Raw genomic sequence first — 23,423 nt, 5'->3', positions numbered from 1 at the left:
GAGACGCTATAAGACAGGGTAAATGCGCAAAGTGAGACAATATTCTCCTCTCAGATGGAGTGACGTGAGTTACCTATTTCTTAATGGCTGAAAAGATGTCTAAAATAATTACATGTACCTCAGATCCTCCCTTGAACCCCTGAGTTAGGGCTGGGAAAGCGTGCAGCACAAACATGCATACCGAGGTCATGGTCAAGCTCATGAAGTCATTTTAAAGAGCTGTGATGAATATTGGAAAGTTCTACAGTTGCACTTTTGGAATGGCGCGGAAGGGGTGTCTAAGGTAATTCAATCCTTATGAAAGATGCCAAACCAAAAACTAAAATACTCCATCTAGCCATAAGACAGTGAAAGTTCTGAATAAAATAAAATAAAATAATTTTTGGTAATATAACCACCGAAGTAGCATGCCAAAGCTCACACTGAAGGATGCCCTGGTTTGCATTGGGAAAGGCTTACATAATACTAAGAGATACGTTTTGGGGAATTATGTTCCAAAGAAGAGTAGACTATACAAAAGCATAAGATAAAATTACTTTTGCAGTAAAGTCAGACCAAGGTAACCAAGCAGCAGTTAGGGCCATAAGTGCAACTTGTGCCACGCAGCGAGTGCCCCTCTCTCATTAGCCTTACCTCTTTCACAAAGACGCCTCACTAAATTTGTTGCAACTCTAAAAGAAAAAAAAAAAAAAAGATACATTTCATGTTAATTCAGGTGTTTTCGTCACTCACTGCTAAAGAACAGCAGCAGCTCGAAGCGATAACACCACATACCGTCCCTTGGGAGATCCAGCTCTGAGACTGATCTCAAGACAGCCAGCGAGTGGCTCACCTGACTGACGTTTTGCAGCAATCCTTAACACTCGGATACTGGACAGCCTTTCAGAGGGCTTAAAGAACACCTCAAAATACTTCCTCCTCTTCCCTACGTCTCTGTTTTATATGACTGGAGATTAAAGGAGCTGCTATTCAGCCAAACTCCATTTCCTTGGGTATAGAGATAGCGGAGAGATGAGTCACATTCAATGAGAGATGAAGGATTTTTCTTAGGTTCAGACATAGAATCTGCCTTTCCTAGTTCCTCATGCTTAAGGCTTCGAGTCTTTCTCGGAGGTCACAGATTCTGGGACTTTCTGGGACCTCCACGACTTCTGCAGCGGCTGGTATGGCTGACCTCAGGACCGCCCGAACAGCTGGGGCGGCCCTAGGGCCAGCCACACCGGCCGCTGCTCCAGCAGCCCCAGGCAACTCGTCCTGGGCACTGTCTGGGAGCAGCGGTGGCGGGGCCCCGGGCCACCCCTTGACCTGGAGTAACAGCGTCCACTGGAGCACACCCCCTATCCCGCCCCAGCACCTAAGATTTAGTTAGGGGTATTTTTAGTAAAAAAGTCACGGCAGGTCACTGGCTGTGATTTTTTGGTTATTTCCCGTGACTTGTCCGGGATTTTTACTAAAACTACCCGTGACTAAATCAGAGCCTTACTCATGTTCCACACACTCTCCAAACATGACCAGGATTCCCTCACTGAAACCTTCCAGCAGACCCCCCCCCCCCCCATCCCCATCTTTTCACACATTGCTCTGCTTCCACAGGCTCTCCAGTCCTTTTACTGCCCACAATCTCTCCTGCGCTGAGGTCACCAGTCTCTCTGCTGGCCCCCATTACCGCCGAGCTCCAGACATACACACACACACATTCACTCTGGAATAGGTAACTGTGCTCTGGGATGCACAGCTCAAGAGCATGCAAATTTCAGCTCACCAGGCAAGCTGAGACTTTGGGCCTTGTCTTCACCGCTGTAAAAGCACTGGGCCTAACCTTACCTAGTTTCCTTATAATCTTCATTGTGTGTTTGTCATGGGACAGCTCATGCATATTAATTATCGCAAGGTAAACCACACACTTTTTTCAGCAGTGCGGACAAGGCCCTAAGGGAGGACTGTGGGGTGAGTGGAGGGAGAGAAGATGGAAGCTTACAAATTTCAGATAAATAAATGCTTACCATTTAATATTCACACTTCACTGTTACCCACATGATCTGTGCAACAGCAGACATTCCAGCAATACAGAATTTGAGCGTGCCAATCATTTATAAAAATACAGCTGTTTATTAATTAAAGGCAGCACATTTTCAAAGACAGGAGAGAGAGACAGAAAAATCTGAAGTGACAACTGCATTTTACTGTACGGGCAGGGTTCTGGCAGGGTGTTTTGAAAAAAAATCCCTTCCCCCTTTAAGACCAGACATTTATTCTCTCTTGCAAATATAAAATATCCTGGTACTTCCCTTGCAGGCTTTGCCTATCAAACTACACACTATGATAGTCTAATGTCTACAATAGTGACAGATCTAGGAACACAAAATCTGATAGTGTCCCCATTCCTGTGGGGTAATTCCTCCTTTCAATTCTGGGAAGAGCTCTGCAATGTCATTAACAAGAGTCAGTTCTCTCCAGAATTCATTCAGTTCTGAAGTGCCACAAGTTAAATTTGCAGGCAGCTTAATACAGGGTTTCCCAAATGGTGGGTCCTGACAGGAAGGTTCTAGATGGGTTGCCATGTCCAGGGCCGGATTAACCCATTACTGGGCCCTGGCCTAGGCGCACGCCCGCTTCTCCCAGCCCAGCTCTCGTGGGAAGGTGTGTGAGAACGAGCCTGCCCCACACTCACCCCTTAGAAGTGGCTTGTGTCCTGCGGGGCTGGGCCCAGTTCCCTGGTAAGGGAATCATGGTCTGGCGCACAGGGTCGCAGCACCACTCAGGTTTGGGCTGGCCTCCCCATGACAGAGGAGCAGCCACACCAAACTTCAGTGGCACTATGACCATAAGTATTGGGTCACACCACCACTCCCTCACATTTGGCCTGGCTGCTCTTCTGTCTTTATGGAGAGGTGGCTAGGCCAAACATGGGTGTTGCTGCAACCCCATGCACTGGGTCACAATGCTCAGAGACGGGCGCAGCCTGTGGGACAGGAGCCGTGCTGAGGGGTGAGTGCAAGGCAGGCTCACACTCCAACTCCCCCTCCCCTCCCTTTCCTGAGGGGTCTCCCCTGCCCGCAGACCAGCGTTAGTGTCCTGGCGCCGGGGTGGAGGATGCATATATGCAATGGTGGTCGCAAAAGACGACAAAAAGCAGTTGGTTTGGTTGCCTTATTAAGTCAGTGGTTCCAAAACTTTTTACTATGAACCAATAGCCAGACCTTGTCAAACTACTTCACAATCAGCATCCTGCCAATTAAGGCAATGCATCCAGTTTTGTTGCTGCGTCTAGCTTTTAAAGAATTTTTCATACTTCATTTCTACAAGTGAAATCACCATTTTAACGGCTTAATTGCCCCAGTGCTGATCTGTAAATCATGCATATGTGCAGTAAGTTAGTCTGAGAAACATTTTCCAGCTAAACACAAATGTTACCCTTTCAAGAGTGCATAGGATGGAATCCAATGGGTATGGCTTTAAAACCACACTGGTATAAACGGGTGCATCTCCGCTGTTGTCCAGGGAACTGTGCCTGCTTATACCAGTGATGATTTTCCCCCACGATCTGCCCATTCTCTCTCTCATGACATGACGTAGTGCTGATCTTACTGCCGTCTAATTTCCAATCCAGAGCTCTGGAATTCTAGGATACAGGTTCTAGTCACTATCCTATTTCCTAAATTAAAAAGAGCAAAGAAGAAATTATTTTGGAGTGATTAAATTCAGATACAGACACGAACCAGAATGGATTATAGCTACTATCCATAAATGGCACTACATTTGTCAAAGATCAACATAGACCTACTCTGATTATTCTAGAAAGCTGCCATCTGAATTGGAAGCTTACCCTGTGCCTAAGGAATGCCCCCATATATAGACAGGATTGTCTCCACTTCTTGCTTTTATCCAGTCGAAAACATGGAGTGCATCATAGGTCATTCCTCTCTCTGATGGAGTGCCCACAGAATCTCCCCACCCTGAAACACAAACATTTTAAGTCACACCTAGGCCATCCAGCAAAATAAGGCATTTCTTATGCCTTCATCAACAAGCTGCATGCCCATAACTGTGAAGGCATTTGAAACATGAGACTATTCCTGCTTGCTGTATTGTACCTGCACACCAAATTAAATCTGGAATGAAAGACAAAGACCGGCACAGCACAGTGTCTCGGTGTATCTTGTCAAGCTTCTACTGTTAGAACTTGGCTACTGCCAGTTGCCAAGCAGATTGTGGGTTTGGCAGACAATGAAAGCAAGAGCTGGTGCTCCTGTTGGAAGCTAATGTTCCAGTATCCTGCATTTCTGGTTCCACAATAGGCCAGTTCTTGCATGCAGAACGGCCACTTTCAGGTCTTAAATGCCTCTCCTCAGATTCAGATTCCAAGGCCAGAAGGGACCACTGAGGTCATCTAGTCTAGACCTCCTGTATAACAGCCCAGAGAACTTCATCAAAATAATTCCTAGAGCAGGGCTTTTAGAAAAACATCCAATCTTGATTTTACAATGGTCAGTGATGGAGAATCCACCGGGACCCCTGGTAAGTTGTTCCAATGATTAATTTACTCTCACCATTAAAAAAATTATGCCTCATTTCCACTCAATTTGTCTAGCTTCAACTTCCACCCATTGAATCATGTTAGACCTTTCTCTGCTAGATCAAAGAGACCATTATTCAATATTTGTTCCCCATTTAGATACTTATAGACTGATCAAGTCACCCCTTAACCGTCTCTTTGTTAAGCTAAATAAATGGAGTTCCTTGAGTCCATTACTATAAAGCATGATTTCTAATCCTTTAATCATTCTCATGGCTCTTTTATGGACTCTCTCTTATTCATCAACATCCTTCTCAAATTGTGGGCACCAGAACTGGACACAGTAATGCAGCAGCAGTCACACCAATGCCAAATACAGAGGTAAAACACATCAGCAAGAGTAAGGAACAAAATTTCAAAACATTTGGATGCTTGATCTCTAAAGAGAGGGGGTACAAGCTGTGCAGTAGATTCTGATGAGACTTGTCCAACAGCGTCGCTGCTGGGCTACAAGAGGTTGTTACTCAACAGGTGTTTGATATTGGTTCATAGATCAGAAAAATCAGTATAATCCGTGGCCGACTGTAAGTAGCATATTTATAAATATGGCTTGGGTCAAATCCATTAGCATCCCTCAACAAGCTAATGTAGGATTATACACCAACCCAGTCTAAGATGTTTACTTGGTTCTTTTGCGAGTTAAAATTAAAAGATTATGACAAGGAATTTTATGAGCTTTTGGAAAGACTTTTCTCTTTGAACAGCAGGTGTGAAATGCTTTGAAAGGGCAGCAACACGTTACTAGATGAAGCCTGGAAAAAAGATAGTATTCAGTTTGTGTGATTTAGGAAAAAAAGAGTACTGAGCTAAAACCGACTATACCCTGCACCACTTGTTAGCAGTGGAAATTGTACGGACTTCCCTGCATTACTAACAGTAGATGTAATGTACATTTTGCTGAGCAGAGTTCCAGACATCCAATTGTTGCAAGGCCAGTGGGTGGCATTCCCAATGAACTGCTTTCAAAACTAGTCTGCTGGAAGTACAGCAAGTTGGGGAGGGTAGTAAAGAAACCTATAGATAACTCAGATTTTGTCTTAAAAAATCCAGACATCAGAGAATAAATTGCTGCAGCAGTGTCCATTCAATCCATGAGTTGCAGGATGGTCCAGTGATTAGGGCTCTTGCCTAGAGCTGGGCAGACCTGGGTCCAATTACCTGCTCCGCACAGATTTCCTGGGTGACTACAGGCAAATCACGTAGCCTCTCTGTGTCTCAGTTTCACACCTATACACTGGCGATAATAGCACTGCCATACTTCAAAGGGATTTGGAGAGAATAAATACATTAAAGACTGAGACGTTCAGATACTTCGGTGATGCGGGTCATATAAGTACCTGCTTTGAGAAGGGGAAAAGGTAGTAAGATCTCATGGTTTATGTGCTACACAGGGAAAGACAAATCAGAGAAACACTGGAGAAAGTGATGCATTCTGCTGAGATTTTAAGAACTCAATGAAAATTCAAGAAACGTCTAACTAACTAGTAACAGCTTCTGAAACTGTAAAAACAGCAGTTAGCTGTAAGATCAAAAGTAGCAGTTTTAGATAAGAGACAGAACCAAACACAGCTTCCTAATAAATAAACACTCACCTCGATAATCAAATGTGACTACATGGTAACCAAGGGAACTTAGAACCTAAACAGAAAAAGGAAGCATTTAACACACATCCACAAACTGAGTAACAGCTGTACTATCACTTAAATGTCACACCCAGCAATAGAGAACTTTGTTCCATAGCACGTGTTCTAATTTATGGCATCGACCCAACATTCAGAAGAAGGGAATACACAATGATCCAGGCAAGGGCTTGCACACACCCAATTATTTCAGATTGTAATTTTGTTTCTGCTTATTTCCCCAGCCTCAGAACAGAAAGGAAGAATGGTCCCGTGGTCAGGGTGAGAGCCTGGAACTCATGACACTTGGGTTCAATTCCTTGCTCTGCCACAAACTTCAACGTGCCCATCGGCAAGTCACTTAGCCTCTGTGTTCCCCATCTGGACAATAGGGGCATTGTGAGGATAAACACATTAAAAACAGCTAGGTGCTTGGCTGCTATGGTAATGGGAGTCCTAGGAGTACCTTAAATAGACAGATCATTCCACAAAGGTATTTGTTCTACATGCGCTCCCAGAGGAGTCTGAGCATTTCTTTGTTACCTACTCTCAGCTGGTTTTGATCACTACTCCACATTCTTCCAGATGTGATGGCTTGAAGCTTAAGGTCACTTTTTGCACAGCACCAGTAATAAAACTACAAGAGGAACCACTCAAAAGCCTTAGAGTCTTTTTAAATGTTCCCTTGAAGCATGAATGTTGTCTTTGAGACTGTAGATACTCACTCACTTGGCTTTATAGTTTGCCCAAGTGACAGTGTCTTAAGGAAGCATTATTTTCATCTGTATGAACACCAGCTTTAAGTTCGGGAAAACAATAGACAACACCTTGCCTTATTTGTATCAGTGCAATCTGAAAAATCAAGCAAAAATCCAAAAGGAGACGGATATCATTCCAGCCAGAGCCTCTCTTCTGGAACTATTTTACCAATAGGGATTTCAAAATTCTGCTGCTGTCTACCCCACGCCCCAACCTTTAGATTTTTCAGTGAAACAGTTCAAAGGCTGCCTTATTTATATTAGTCAAATGTACAGGCTGTTCCTACCCAGCTGATACATGGAATATATTTTGTGGATGCTTATGAATGTTTAATGACATGAACGTGTATGATAACTCAGAAGAGGCTGTCTTAGGTTTTGAATGTTCTTAACAAGCTCAAATGTCTCATCTAAAATATATTGTTTAGAAAACTGGCCTGTTATCATGAAGATTTACATTTATGGCTCAGCACTGATGACCCTTGTAAATTCTGTTCCAAACACGTAAAAAATAGCCACATTAACAAAGGAATTTGTTTTTTAAATGCCTTAGTAAAAGTGATGTTAAAGTTCCAGATCTTGATCACTGTGTACCAACTTACAACATTTTAAAGGACCTGCAGTGGGTAAAGTCTATTTTGGCATTTTTAGGTCTTGTCTACACAAGAAAGTAGGAGCAATCAGGGCAACTCCTTTGTGTGAATACTTTGAAACGAAGAGTGTGGCCTGTTCCAGTCATCAGAGCCAGGCATATGACTATTAGCTTTACAAGACTGATTTACTCTGACATATTCAGCGTGGTGCGTTGGGGGAGAGCGGGTAAAGGAAAGGCTGGCTTTATACATTTTTCAAGAACTGTAAACAGAACCTCTTTGCTGTCATGTCCCTGGATGGTACACAGGACAATGTCTTCCCTTCAACTGTTTGTGCTTGTGTCGAATAAATATGTAGTTCCACGACACAATGCTCTTATTGTTTCAATTCCTGCTGTGAATAGGACAGGCCTGTGATATGCAGAACAAAGAAGCCTGGATCAGCTCTCCAACACCACAACAAAGGTCACCAATAAAACAGGGTGACAGTAATCACGTATAAGGCTATGATTGCGTCGTGGAGGTTGCAGAAGTCACGGATTCTATGACTTCCAGAGACCTCCATGTCATTGGGGCACCACAGCAGCCTAGCCGACGTGGGACCCCTGCAACTGACCAGCCGGCGCGGGTCCCAAACTCCCCAGCCGCCACAGGCACCAGGGGGACCCTGGCAGGTCCCCAGCCCTGCAGGGTGACGGGGGATTCCCTCCCCAGCTCCCAGCCCTGCAGGCGGGGGAGCACCCCAGAGCTCCTCAGCCATCCCTGGCAGCGGAGGGACTCCGGCAGCTGCCCTCCCCCCACTCATCTCCCAACCCCCACAGGCAGCGGGGCCCCCCAGATCCCAGCCCTGCAGGGTAGCGGGGGATCCCTCCCCAGCTCCCAGTCACTACATTTAGAGCAAGGCAGGATGCTGGACCCTTCTCATTTTGTCAGGGATGTATTTAGTAAAAGTCAGGGACAGGTCACAGTTTCCGTGAATTTTTGTTTAATGCCGTGAGCTGTCCATGACAAAATTGTAGCCTTAATCATGTAGCAATTGCCGGCTAAGTTTCTTTACTTAAAACTAACCATAACAGAGCCACGGACAGCCCTTGTTTGACTATAGGGATGGCAATCTCTGTAGCTGGAAGTGTGTGAGGGAACCGAGTTCCCTTTTCCTAAATAGTGTAATCCATAATCATGTAAGTACTATGTGCCTATATAGTACTTTTCATCACCAGATCCTGAAGTGCTTTAGAAATTATTATGCCAAGACACCAGGGTGCGTTTAGGGAAGGGGCAGAAACTCAACTTCAGCAGAACACTGTCAGTGGACATCGCACTTATGTCCACACTCCCACATCACCATCTTTCATATTGGTCTTAGCAGGTATGTGTCTAAGGATTTGCGTTTTCTTCTTCCCTAGCACCATCACCCAACTACTGGTGCTGAGACGGGATGTTCCACTCCATTTCTCTCTCCGTCCACTAGCTTACTTATTGTTGTGTCTCAATTTTTCTAGCGATCTGCTTCATACCCCACCAAAATAATCACCCCCGTACATCTGATGCTCATTATTTTCCATGCAGCAGAGTGAAGTTATCTTGATCTCATTGCTGCAACCTGAAAGATACACCAAGTTGCTCAGAAATTTGTAATCTGGGCAAGGGAAGTTAGGGAAAACTACCTGAATGTATTTTCCAGACTCTGGGCAGCTCCACTGATGCACAGAACCTACAGGCAGCCCCAAAGAAAGGGGCCAGAACCTGGCCAATTTGAATTTGCTGCTACATGCACTTACAGAGATTTCTTTTTTACATACCACTGGCACACGGACCAAGTATAATTTTTGAGTCCAGCTGTTGCAACATATTTTAGATGAGCCGACTGAGGCAGGCAGGTTAAGTGACTTGCCTAAGGTCATACAGCAAGGCAGCAGCAGAGCCAGGACTAGAACCCAAGTGTCCGGACGCTCAGTCCTCTGCTACAGCCACTAGACTATGCCCAGGTTCTATTTATTCAGGAGTTGTGGTGTTTTTTTTAAACAGACATTGTCTGCGCTTCTTGCTCAAGTACACAATAACTACAACGCTCATTTGTCCATTTGGGCAAATGGAAAATGTTTTACAGTATGCAGTGGTCCCCAGGAAACTAAAAACCGAGATGCTATTTTCATTACGTTCTCTTTAAACACTAGGTGCCATCTTGCCGAAACTCAGTTGCTCTTTGTTTTGGAGGAAAAGAAACAGCCATCTGCCTCTTTTGAGTTGCCAAATAGCACTGGAGAAGTGACCTGAATTAAGAAGGCTTTGCTAAAGGGAATTTCACAGGATAAGCAGCATGGCAATCAGATCATTTACAGGCACCAGCACTCGATACCAATTATAAAGGGAAGGATATAATCTATAAATCCAGGAGATAATACTCACAGGCTTGTCACTAAGGAATAGTAGAACTATGGTTCGTTTTATAGAAAAGTACAATAAGACCAGGATATTTTGTGATGACAGGTTTAGTGCTTTTATTTGCTCAATCTGCATAATGCAACAGTTTGGAGTCACTTACCTTGTAAAGTTCCACCCGGTGATCCCCTCCTCTGTGAAAGGAAACGTAGGGAAAGAGGAGGAAAAGACATTAGTATTTAGTATCAGGGGGTAGCCGTGTTAGTCTGTATCTACAAAAACAACAAGGAGTCTGGTGGCACCTTAAAGACTAATAGATTTATTTGGGCATAAGCTTTCATGGGTAAAAACCTCACTGCATCCGAAGAAATGAGGTTTTTACCCATGAAAGCTTATGTCCAAATAAATCTGTTAGTCTTTAAGGTGCCAGCAGACTCCTTGTTGTATTAGTATTTAAGCTTCCAAAGGCACATATCTTCAGAGTTGTACTTTTTTCTCCGGGTCTCTAATTAAATATGGACAAATGCTGATATTTTACAAATATACATTTTAAATACACCTCTACCTCGATATAACGCTGTCCTCGGGAGCCAAAAAAATCTTACCGCGTTATAGATGAAACTGCATTATACTGAACTTGCTTTGATCCACCGGAGTGCACAGCCCTGCCCCCCCAGAGCACTGCTTTACCGCGTTATATCCGAATTCGTGTTATATCGGGTCGCGTTATAGTGAGGTAGAGGTATACCTTACCTAACTACTTGGCCATTTGCCTTGAGAAGGCAACAATCCTTAGTTTCATTACTGGATGACACAGCAAGCATTCGTTCCAAACATTGTCTTCCTGCCCAACTCCCACAAACAAGTAAAAACATATGCAGAGGAAATTCCAGGTCTACCAAGAAAATGAAAGTTTTCGCTGGTTTGTGACACGCACTCCAAAAAACCCCAAGAGGCAATGAGCCAAGCCAACTCTATCAGGAATTATTTTAAAGTTAAATCTCAACTTGTCCTTAACTTTAAGATTTCAGTATTAGCAAATCATGTTGCTAATCCATGGCAGACTTTCCAGTGAAGCAGTGTTAACAGATTTGGCTTCAGATGCTGCACTGATGTAAAAATAATGCTAAAATATCAGTTTCCCTTACTGGACTGTTTAACTTGGGCACAGCATTAATATTTTGCCTTGTAGATTTGCCTCTGAAAACAAACACACCTAGGCCTGCCATGAGATCCAGTGGCTCTGCTGGTATTAATGCACAGTGACTGGAAAGAATTGTAAGGGTTGGATTTAAAACAAAAACCGCACTCCATCTCAAACCAAACAATACATTCAGGGGCAAGTAGGAATATTTACTGGGGAAGCTACATACTTTAGCCTGACTGATGTCTTTTTGCAAGTTAGTTTGTCCTCATACAGCCGTGTCCCAGAACCCCTAGCAGACTACAAATGACCTTGAGCCTTCTGTTCATGCAGCTAAGTCACAAATACAGTCTTCTCCAATTAGAAAGAGACCTTGGTCATCTACCAACAGCACAACACTGTCATAAGGAAATCAAAGTCTGTGCCCTAAACTTGCCCAGATACCGAACTCTCTCGGACTCCTTTCTGGCCAGTGCTGAGATAGTCTAGACATGATCCAAAGGAAGCTGCTTCTCGCCTCGTCAGCGAGAGGAAAAGCTGCTGCCGCTCAGAATCCGGGGTTACGCAGTGCCTTCAACAATAGGGAGCAAAACGAGGGGCGGAACAACCCTCGCTCCACACAGAGAAAGGACAATAAGGATGAAGAGTGATGTTCTGGTGTACTTCTATCCACTGTCCTTCCCCTTGATCCTTCACAGCCACCCGGGTTCAGAAACATAACTCATCATTTTTATGTATTTTCCTACATCACATTAAAAGGCATATTCTCCAGCAAAGTGACGTGTATCTTGTCTCAGAGTCCACAAACTGCTTTAGAGTTTTTCTTCCACACCTCAGTGGCTAGCAGACACAAAATTGCAATATTTATGGATTTCAGCATTTTTAACAGTAAGTTATGTGTATCTGGGTGTGCACTGTAGAAGGACATAGAACTGAATGGCAAAGAGAATCAGGTTGCAGCATTTTCTTCTTAGCACTGGAAAAGAATTGTGAAATGCATGCATGACTCCATAGTTCAGCTTTTAATTTTTGTGACACCCAGAGTTGCCAAGCAGTGACTCTAATCTGTATATTATATATAGGTCCTGGTAACAGCTTCCATTATTACAAGATGCTACACTGTGAATACAAGGTTGTAGGAAAAAATTGGATGATCAGAAACAGCATGATCATATAACTGACGATTGTACTGTAATACATATGCACAAAAGGTTGCCAAAGTTGAATTTGCTCATGCATTTCATGAGTTCAGAGTGCTTAGCCCTGAAAACTTATCTTCCACTGCCTTAGGTTTTTGTATGGAATAAGACACTGCTAAAACAACAATTTGGACAGAAAAATGAGCCCTTCCTGAGATGAAAAGGCTATTAAGATGCAATAGAACCTTCATTACCAGTACAACCAAATCAGGGGACTCTGCTTCACATCACTATTGTAACTGGAAGTGCACAAAGAACCTTAATAGTATTCCATAGTCATACTAAAGCAGGTCAGGAGACAGCTTTGTTATAATTGTGTTCCCTGCAGTGTAGACACTCTCTAAAATGGATGTTGGCTTTGAAAGTACATGAGTGTTAATGAACTCTGAAATGTGCCAATACTCACTGGAATATACAGATTGCTAAAGAAAAAGAGACACACTCATGCCTCACCCACGGGAAAGTCAAAGTGCTACAATACACAGAGCTAGGATGGTAAGCTATTCCACACATCTGATAATGGTTTTTAGCACCCCAGAACAAAGCCCTGAGAATTTACACACACACATAGGTGTTGTGATGGGTTAGATCACAGAACCCCCCTTGGGAGCTGCCACCTGATGTGCCAAGACTACTTCTACCCCTGCTTTCCTGCCCTGGCAGCTTCGGAATTCAGTGCCCTGCCTGGTTTGAGCCAGACTCGCTAGCCTGCTCCCTCTGCCTTTGTTTTCCTTTCCTCAACATTATGAAATTATAAAATGAACTAACGGCAGCAGCTGGCATTTGTGTTTCGGCAGCATATAAGAAAATTGGCATAGCCAACTTCTCGCTGCTATTTTCATAGCATCATTTACATGGCCAGACATTTGACAATGCTGGAAATGAGTGCTCCCTTCCCTCCCACACTTGGCCCAGTAAGTTCGAAAGCCTCTTGCCACTCCGAGAAGCATAAGGAACACTCATCCTGTCCCTCTCATATCCAGACTTCTGGATGAAGGAGCATGATAGACAATGCACTGGAAAGGCAACTGATGATAACTCATTCCAGCAGTAAGTCCAACAATAGTCAGTTCTCCCTTCCCCACACTTACTAAATCCAAAGTATTTCCATTTTTAAAAACAGGTGTTATTTTTTAACCCACAGAAACAAACTGCTCTGGCATTATTTGGTCCGATCTTGCAACCTAATGTAAACAAGAATACATAAAATCAAAGAAATGCTATCCCCCTTTATAACTGATGCTTGTTCCTTACCTAGTTCCTGCATTTCCGTGCAAGTAAAGGATTACAGGATAGTTGGATCCCAAAGTGTCCTCATACCACGGCTGGCCTTTGCCTTGAGCATCTTTCCATAAGGCTCCTGGAACTGTGTGCCTAGACAATTAGTATTGCTTGGTTACTCAACTTTTCACACTCTGTATCAGAGATTTGTTTATCTCAGTAGGACTTAAGTGCAGCCGGACACATGTAATGCACAAACAAATTATTTTAGATAAGAACTAAGCCTTTGAAACAGCAAACACTACATGCTACAAATCCGTACTTTTCAATCCATTTGTACTATACTATAGCTCAGTAGTTACAATACAAGTAGGCAGAGTCAGGCCAGCTGCCGTGATTTTCCCATCTAGTTCAGGAAAGCTCAAGATTCAGCTTCTAAAAGTAGTCTTCACCAAAGCTCTCCTTTAAGGCAAAGAATGGGAAAACGTATCATGTCTTGACCCAAAATTTCCTTTTTTGGAGTAATGAGGTCGACAGATCCATAATATTGGGTCTTGGGCTCTATACAGGCTTAGAGGCAGACCAAACGTGTCAGCGGTCAGGGAGGTGTAACTCCATCTCTGAGCCAATTGAGACATTTCCATAGCCTTGGAAAAAACTAAGCACTCCCTGGGTATGTCATCACTTCAAAGAAAAACCCACAGCACCAAGTCTCAGAGCCTGGGTCAACTGCCCTGGTTTGGACTATGAGGCTAAAAATAGCAACGTTTGATGTTCCAACTTGGGCTGGTGTGTTTACACTGCTATTTTAATCTCATTTATATCCCATGTGATACCGTAATATTTAAGTGTTTTCTCTGTAATCACCAAACAGGAGAGAAGGATGGATGGAAGAATAATTTCTTGTGCTCTATGGAGCCTGGAGTTAATCTTTGGTATGAAGGCAGGGTCAGTTCAGAGTGCTACTTTAGTCTTATGGAACATGCAGTATTGAGGCTTAAAAAAAAAAAAAAAAAAAGCTCCCAACTCAAACTGCTATGAGACATGGCTGTCATCAGAAAAGGCCATTTTACTGGTTAGAAAGTAACAGGACACCGTCACAAGTGGTTCAAATAAAGGGTCTGTAGTGATCCTGAGAACCAGGTAAGATCCCACAGAAGAACTTGATGCACATCAAGAGGATGTAGAAGAGATGCAGATCTCATAAGAAATGCTGGACATCTGGGTAAGATGAAATTCACTACTTGTTTATTGCACTAAGCATAGCAGACAAAGCAGCAACTTGGCCTTTGAAAGTCTGAACTGCCAGACTTAACCAGAGTCCATTTTGAAGAAATCTGAGACTATGTCACACCGATGCAGATGTGGGGGGTGAGACCCTGCTCCTAGCACCAATGATTAAAGCTCAACCAGGCCCTTGAATCTGCTGAATTAGATTTATTCCTGGAAGCTAATAACCTCTTTGGTTTAAGAGGCTCTGTTAAAAAACCCGATGCATGACTGGCCCTTGTAACCGCATATCCCTTCTGGATGGAAAGCAGATGGGAGGACTTGGTACCATGTAATGAGATCAGCAAACCAAAGCCTGTTGGCCACAATGGGGCTACCAGAATTACCAGTGCTGCTTCTCTCCTGATCTTCTGTAGCACTCTGGGGAAGAAAGGCAAACTTCTGGCCATCGCTACAACAAGGCATCTGTTGCCTTGGCTCTGTGATCCCAAGAGAATAATACTGAAACCTTGTGTTTCAGGTGGGAGGCAAGCAGACTGAGGCTTGGTCTACACTACCCCCCTAATTCGAACTAAGGTACGCAACTTCAGCTACGTGAATAACGTAGCTGAAGTTCGAAGTACCTTAGTTCGAATTAGTTCGAACTTACCTTGGTCCACACGCGGCAGGCAGGCTCCCCCGTCGACTCCGCGGTACTCCTCTCGGCGAGCTGGAGTACCGCAGTCGACGGCGAGCACTTCCGGGTTCGACTTATCACGTCCAGACTAGACGCGATAAGTCGAACCCAGAACTTCGATTTCCAGCCGTCGAACTACCGGGTAAGTGTAGCCAAGGCCTAAGAGTATGTCTACACTTAAAATGCGACAGCAGCATAACTGCGCCGCTGTAGTGTTTCAGTGTAGACACTATCTACACTGATGGTAGGATTCTCCCGTCAACATAGATAATCCATCTCCCTGAGAGCCAGTACCTCGGTCAATGGAAGAATTTTTCCATTGACTTAGCACTGTCTACACAGAGACTTAGGTGAGCTTAACACATTCAGGGGTGTGGATTTTTCACACCCCGACTGAAGTAGTTAAACCAACCTAATTTTCTAGTATAAACCAGGCGTAAGCTTCTTTACCAGGAGATGAAACACCTCTGGGTGTAGTTCCCATTCTGGATGATTTAACTTCTGCCTACTGATCCAGGTCACCTGTAACATTCAATTCTGCCTTGGATGTGAAGGGAGCAAGTTGATTGCAGAGTCTCCTTTGCCCAAGTCATCAGGAAGTGAGTCTCTCTTTGAAGGAGTGTAGACCTTGTTCCCTTTATACCTGCCTCTAGAGATTTCCATTACTTGCATCTGAAGAAGTGAGGTTCTTACCCACGAAAGCTTATGCTCCCAATACTTCTGTTAGTCTTAAAGGTGCCACAGGACCCTCTGTTGCTTCTTGCAGTGCTGTTGCTAAACCAAACGGCAAAGACTCATACTCGTAACGTTGAGTTCTGACAGCAAAGCTTAGAAAGCATCTGAGAGATTGTCAAATTGGGATATGGAGATAGGCATACTTCACATCTACTGATGTGAAGCTAATGTGCCATCCATCTGTCTCGAAGTTTGATTTTATTGCATGGCTCTGTTGAGATACTTGATTTCGACAAGTGCTCTGAAGCCTTCTGACTTTTTTTTTTTTTTAAACTAGAACAATATGGCATAAGAAAGAGGTATCTCAGACGGCTACACAACGCCTCCCCTTGATCCTCCTCCCCTCATGGAGAGGAGGACATTCAAAGGGAGTCCTTGGTTATCTGCTGCACTGGAAGATAGGGGTGGGCTTATGCTGATGGCAAGGACTAGCCCTGAGGCACGGCAGGGCTGGGCGGGGGGCAGGCTGTGGAACGGAGGAAAGGGTTAGCCCCAATGGCCCCTTACCAGGTTCTCGTTCCTCTGTCTCCCTGCCGCCACCACAGCAGTTGCAGGGGAAGGGCTGGGCAGCTGCTGCACGGTGAACAGACATGGCTGTGAGAGCAGGCTCCAGAGGCTGGATGGAAAGCCACCCCGTCCCACTGTACAGTGCTTCAACCTACACTCCCCATGCATTGTGTGTGTGTGTGGTGGGGGGGAGAGGACAAGGGAGCCACCGCTTGCTGTTCCCTGGAATGTTGGTGTCACCTGCGCCAGGCTCAGGGGATTTTGCCGCGAAGGTGCTGCCCCTGCTTGCAGGGAGCTGTCCTGCTTAGGAAGGGAGGTGGTAGGAAGCCCTGCCCCTGCCTGGGCATTTGAGAAAGGCCTGGGTCTCCAAGAACAGGCACAGACCTCTGTGCAGGCCCTCAATCAGCAGGGAAGATGCAGAGGAGAGCGTCTCATTTCCTCTCTCAGCCTTTCCTGCCAGACTGCGTTCCATCTGAGCGAGCAAGGGTACAGAGAGAGTCCCAGCTACCAAGAAGACAGACAATCCTCTCTGCCAATAAAGGCAGACCCTGACTGCCTGGAGATTTTAAGGCATATTTCCCCCCCTTCTTTTTCTTCCTTAAATTTGCTCTGCAGAAGGACGGAGCTGGTCTGCCTGCAGCTGAAGAGGCAGACAAAATCTGGCAGTTTCTCAGAGGGGGAGCCACATGTCCCCGTCTTTGATTGACAGGTTTGGTCTACCTGCAAGGATACACAGATCAGACTATCCAATGTCATGGATCTGTGGACCTCATTACAAATAAAGAATTTGATGTTATAGGCTATTATTGCACCATTCAGAAGAGGATAATTCTTCCAATCAGTTCAAGATTGAAAGACCCCCCCACACACATCCTATCACTGTATCAGTGTGATGACACACAAACTACAATACAAACTCAAACTGACTCCCAGGATTCATCAATTTGACTTCACTAGGTGGATCATTAAAAACTAGCCCCATCTCATCCCACCCCCCAGGAGCTGACACAGTGCCTAACCTTTCTTTAGCTGGTTGCTACTCTTACATACATCTCAACTCTGTAGTGAGTATCAGAGGGGCAGCCGTGTTAGCTTGTATCCACAAAAAACAACAAGGAGTCTGGTGGCACCTTAAAGACTAACACATTTATTTGGGCATAAGCTTTCGTGGGTAAAAACTCCACTTCTTCAGATGCATGGAGAAGAAGTGGGTTTTTTTACCCATGAAAGCTTATGTCCAAATAAATCTGTTAGTCTTTAAGGTGCCACTGGACTCCTCGTTGTAAACTCTGTAGTGATCTCTCTTCTTTTTAAGCCAGAGGGAACTTTCTTCATGGTTATCAAATATTTGAGGTGAAAAAAAAAAAAAAAAACACAGGGGCAATGAGAGAGAATAGAAAGCTATCAGTAGAGGTAGATGTACAAAACTAACTCACTAGACTAGTCACCTTGAAAGCTGACCGGCTCAAAAAAAGTTCATGCAGCACCAGTCACAACATCTGTAAGCCTCAGATGCCTCACTGAGAATGCAAGAAGCTGCCTATAGTTAAGCACCTTAAGTTCTCCTCCATGAGCTAAAGAGTGACAACTGAAATTCAATTAAAAAAAAACAACCAATACTGATTTGTGCTGGTTGGAATGTGAGCAAAGTCTTTTCATTCCCTCACTCTCTAGAGAACATTTCTCCTCCCACACTCTGTTTCTACCTTCCGCTGCATTGATTTTACAAAACAGAAGAACGTAAACAAGACATGGATGATGAGCAAACCTTTAATTCATCAGCTTGCCTCTACATTCCAGGGACATAACCAGTCTAGCAATGCAGAGCAACACCTTCACATTTCCAAATTAGAAAACTTCCCTGCATTCATGATCTGTCTGTGTTTCACATGCTGCTAAAACTTAGTTCAGTTGAGGTCGAGAGATTTACATACATTTTAGCATGGACTCCACCCCTAAGCGGAGAAAGATACACACATGCACAGATGAAAACAAACAATGGTCATGACCATTGACTAGAAAGACAGTTGTTGAGAGACAGGGTTCTGCACTGGGATGCAAAATACAATCTCCACACTAACGATGCGGAGGACATGCTAAGGGATGTCAGGGGGAGCATAATCCTACATACCAGACTCCAATGGTTACATCCTCCTCTGGCTGAAGGTAATAATTATAGGTGTGGTTTAAGCCTTGATCCTGTGGCCTTTTCAAGTCAATGAAATATGGAACCCTCACTGAAACACAAAGGAAAGAGTAAAAGGTCAGAAACTTGAATTTTTACATTCTATTTTCTTGCAAGTCAACAGTGCTAATTGCAATGCAACTCTAAAACCTGTCCAGAAAACCGCAGCATGTTTGGAGAATAATTTTACATTTATCTGTTGCGCCAGAAAGACCTTTTGTCCCAAGTGAAAATGGGTAATTGGCAACAAGTACTGGGAAGGTATAAGCATCAAGGAGGGAAATGAATTGCTCAGAATGGTACAAACAGATAAAAAAGACGGTTACTCACCGTTGTAACTGTTGTTCTTCGAGATGTGTTGCTCATATCCATTCCATTAGGTGTGTGCGCGCCGCGTGCACGATCGTCGGAAGATTTTCTACCCTAGCAACACCGGCGGGTCGGCTGTGGAGCCCCCTAGAGTGGCGCCTTCATGGCGCTGAATATATACCCCAGCCGACCCGGCGCCCCCTCAGTTCCTTCTTGCCGGCTACTCCGACAGTGGGGACGGGGGGCGGGTTTGGAATGGATATGAGCAACACATCTCGAAGAACAACAGTTACAACGGTGAGTAACCGTCTTTTCTTCTTCGAGTGCTTGCTCATATCCATTCCATTAGGTGACTCCCAAGCCCAACTTAGGTGGTGGGGTCGGAGTGAGACATTGCTGTGTGCAAAACCGCTGATCCGAAAGCAGCATCGTCCCTGGACTGTTGCACTAGTGCATAGTGGGCTGTAAACGTGTGGACTGATGACCAAACTGCCGCTCTACAAATGTCCTGGATCGGAACTTGCGCCAGGAAAGCAGTCGAGGAGGCTTGGGCCCTCGTGGAGTGAGCGGTGAGGTGCGGTGCTGAGACACCTGCCAGGTCATAGCAAGTCCGGATGCAAGACGTAATCCAGGAGGACAGGCGTTGTGAGGAGACCGGTGAGCCTTTCATTCGGTCGGCCACTGCAACGAAGAGTTGCGTCGTCTTTCTAAAGTGCTTTGTGCGGTCAATATAGAAGGCCAGGGCCCTTCGTACGTCCAGGGAATGCAAACGTTGATCCTGGCGAGTGGCATGTGGATTGGGGTAAAAGACCGGGAGAAAGATGTCCTGGTTAATATGAAATGTAGAAACCACCTTAGGGAGAAAGGCCGGATGTGGACGAAGCTGCACTTTATCCTTATGAAAAACTGTGTAAGGGGGCTCAGATGTAAGCGCCCTGAGCTCAGAAACGCGCCTTGCTGAGGTGATGGCTACGAGGAAGGCTGTCTTCCAGGATAGGTACAGAAGTGAACAGGTGGCCAGTGGCTCGAACGGAGGACCTGTGAGTTTGGAGAGAACCAGATTGAGATCCCACGTCGGGACGGGATGACGCTGTTGTGGGTACGTCCGGTCTAAGCCCTTGAGGAATCTAACGACCATCGGGTTAGAGAATACCGAGGACGCGAGTTCCCCTGGGTGAAAGGCCGATATAGCGGCCAGGTGAAATCTAATTGAAGATATCGCCAACCCTTGCTGTTTTAGGGCGAGGAGATATTCCAAAATGAGAGGAATGGGTGCCTGCAACGGGGATGTGGCTCGTTGATCGCACCAACAGGAGAACCGCTTCCACTTGGCCAGATACGTGGTGCGTGTTGAGGGCTTCCTACTGCTCAGCAGAATCTGTTGGACAGAGTGCGAGCATTGCTGCTCTGCCTGGGTGAACCATGGAGCAGCCACGCCGTGAGGTGGAGTGATTGCAGGTCGGGGTGACGCAGCCGGCCGTGGTCCTGAGAGATGAGATCCGGACATAATGGAAGCGGGATCGGTGTCTGAACCGAGAGCTCCAACAGTGTGGTGTACCAATGTTGTCTCGGCCACGCTGGAGCGACCAGAATTACCTGTGCCTGGTCTCTGCGCAATTTGAGCAGTACCTTGTGGACCAGGGGAAACGGAGGGAAGGCATAAAACAGGTGGTCTTTCCAGGGAAGGAGAAACGCATCCGAGAGGGAGCCCGGAGCTCGACCTTGTAGGGAGCAGAACATGTGGCACTTCCTGTTGTCTCGGGATGCAAACAGGTCTATCTGGGGAAACCCCCACTTCTGGAAGACGGAATGTATGATGTCCGGACGGATAGACCACTCGTGCGTCTGGAAGGACCTGCTGAGTCGGTCCGCTAGAGTGTTCTGGACTCCAGGGAGGAACGATGCCGTGAGATGGATTGAGTGGGCGATGCAGAAGTCCCACAGGCGAATGGCCTCTTGGCATAGAATTGACGAACGTGCTCCTCCTTGCTTGTTGATGTAAAACATGGCCGTGGTGTTGTCGATGAGAACTAACACACAACGGCCACGTAGGAGATTGAGAAATGCCTGGCACGCCAGGCGCACCGCCATCAATTCCCGAACATTGATATGCAGGGCTAGCTGGGGTGCAGTCCACAGGCCCTGGGTATGGTGTTCGTTGAGATGGGCGCCCCAACCCAGAGATGAAGCGTCTGTGACCAGGTGCAGAGAGGGTTGTGGGGCGTGAAATGGCATCCCCTCGCAGACCACATTGTGATCTAGCCACCAGGTGAGGGAGGCCAGGACCGTGTTCGGGACCGTGACCACCATGTTCAGGCTGTCCCGATGTGGACGGTATATTGATGACACCCAGGTCTGGAGTGGGCGAAGCCGAAGTCTGGCATGCCTGGTTACGTACGTGCAGGAAGCCATGTGACCCAGCAGGGTAAGGCACGACCTCACCGTGGTAGTTGAGAAGGCCTGTAGCCCTTGAATGAGGTTCGTGATGGTGCCAAAGCGGTTGTCTGGCAGGATGGCTTGTGCACGTTTGGAGTCAAGAACTGCTCCGATGAATTCTATTCTCTGGGTAGGTTCTAGAGTGGATTTGTCCTTGTTGAGTAGGATGCCCAACTCGTTGAATGTGTGCACTATTGTGTGGACGTGAGCTTGAACTTGCTCCTTGGTGCGACCACGTACCAGCCAGTCGTCTAGGTACGGGAACACCTGTATCCCTTGTCGACGAAGGTACGCTGCCACGACAGCCATACATTTCGTGAACACTCTTGGGGCCGAGGATAGGCCGAAGGGAAGGACTGCAAACTGGTAGTGCACCGTGTTTACCACGAATCGCAGGAAGCGTCTGTGAGGTGGGTAAATTGTGATGTGAAAGTATGCGTCTTTCATGTCGAGGGCGGCGAACCAGTCTCCAGGATCGAGGGAAGGGATAATGGCCCCCAAAGAGACCATGCGGAACTTCAACTTTACTACGAATTTGTTGAGTTCGCGCAAGTCCAAGATGGGCCGCAGACCTCCTTTGGACTTGGGGATCAGGAAGTAACGGGAATAAAATCCCCTGCCCCTTAACTCTATCGGAACCTCCTCTATGGCCCCCAAGGCCAGGAGCGTAGAGACCTCCTGTATAAGAAGTTGCTCGTGAGAAGGGTCCCTGAAGAGGGACGGGGAAGGGGAGTGGGAGGGGGGGATAGAAGAAAACTGGATAGCATATCCCCTCTCCACCGTGCAGAGGACCCAACGGTCCGAAGTTATAAGGGACCAGGGACGGTGGAAGTGGGAGAGGCGATCCCGAAAGTAGGGGGCTGGATCCTGGTGGATGACTGGGGCGCCGTCCTCGACCGCACCTTCAAAAGTTCTGCCTGGGGCCTGAAGGTGGTCTAGGTGGCCCTTGGTTCTGGCCGGGTTGAGGGCCGGTCCACCTTCTCCTACCACCTCGCCCTCGCCTCCGGGCCGAGTCTTGTCTCTGGCGAGGCGGGGGGGGTAGAAGCGCTGAGGCTGCGGCCTAAATGGCCTGCGCTGAGGGCCCACAACATGCATCCCGAGGGAGCGCATGATTGTTCTCGAGTCCTTGAGGCTCTGCAGGCGAGAGTCCGTCTTGTCCGAGAACAATCCATGTCCCTCAAAGGGCAGATCCTGTAGGGTTTGTTGCAGCTCCGGAGGCAAACCCGAAACCTGAAGCCAGGAGATCCTCCGCATAGCGATACCCGAAGCCATGGTCCTCGCAGCTGAGTCTGCTATGTCCAAGGAGGCCTGCAAGGAGGTCCGAGCCACCTTCTTACCCTCCTCTACCATGGCTCCAAACTCTTCCCTGGACTCTTGGGGAATCAACTCCTTAAACTTCCCCATAGAGTTCCAGGAGTTAAAATTGTAGCGGCTCAGTAACGCCTGTTGGTTCGCCGCTCTAAGTTGCAGCCCTCCGGCTGAGTAAACCTTACGGCCAAACAAATCGAGCCGCTTAGCCTCTTTTGATTTAGGCGCTGCAGCCTGCTGGCCGTGTCGCTCTCGTGCGTTCACTGATGCCACCACCAGTGAACACGGTTGGGGGTGGGTATACAAGTACCCGTAGTCCTTAGATGGGACAAAGTATTTCCTTTCCACCCCTCTCGCTGTGGGTGGGATAGAGGCAGGAGTTTGCCATATCGTATCCGCATTAGATTGTATCGTGCGGATCAGGGGTAACGCTACCCTCGATGGGGCATCCGCTCCGAGGATATTCACTATCGGGTCGTGCACCTCCACTACCTCCTCCGCCTGCAGGTCCATATTACGGGCCATCCTGCGCAGAAGATCCTGGT

At 46.3% G+C, this 23,423-nt stretch overlaps 1 protein-coding gene across 1 annotated transcript in view; it reads right to left on the bottom strand.

Moving 5' to 3' along the window:
- Positions 1–23,423, bottom strand: part of ABHD12 (abhydrolase domain containing 12, lysophospholipase) — a 60,954-nt gene that overhangs the window by 12,827 nt on the left and 24,704 nt on the right. Inside the window, exons 3-8 of the mRNA XM_034763930.1 lie at positions 18,772–18,877; positions 13,526–13,645; positions 10,092–10,122; positions 6,169–6,214; positions 3,827–3,956; positions 634–671 (exon numbers count right to left, since the gene is read on the bottom strand). Coding sequence (XP_034619821.1) covers positions 634–671; positions 3,827–3,956; positions 6,169–6,214; positions 10,092–10,122; positions 13,526–13,645; positions 18,772–18,877 — 471 coding nt within the window. The remainder of the gene's footprint in view (positions 1–633; positions 672–3,826; positions 3,957–6,168; positions 6,215–10,091; positions 10,123–13,525; positions 13,646–18,771; positions 18,878–23,423) is intronic.

This window comes from Trachemys scripta, chromosome 3, assembly GCF_013100865.1.
Source record: "Trachemys scripta elegans isolate TJP31775 chromosome 3, CAS_Tse_1.0, whole genome shotgun sequence".
NCBI lineage: Eukaryota > Metazoa > Chordata > Testudines > Emydidae > Trachemys > Trachemys scripta.
The sequence above is the reverse complement of the archived record's forward strand: the minus strand, read 5'-3'. Positions and strand labels throughout refer to the sequence as shown.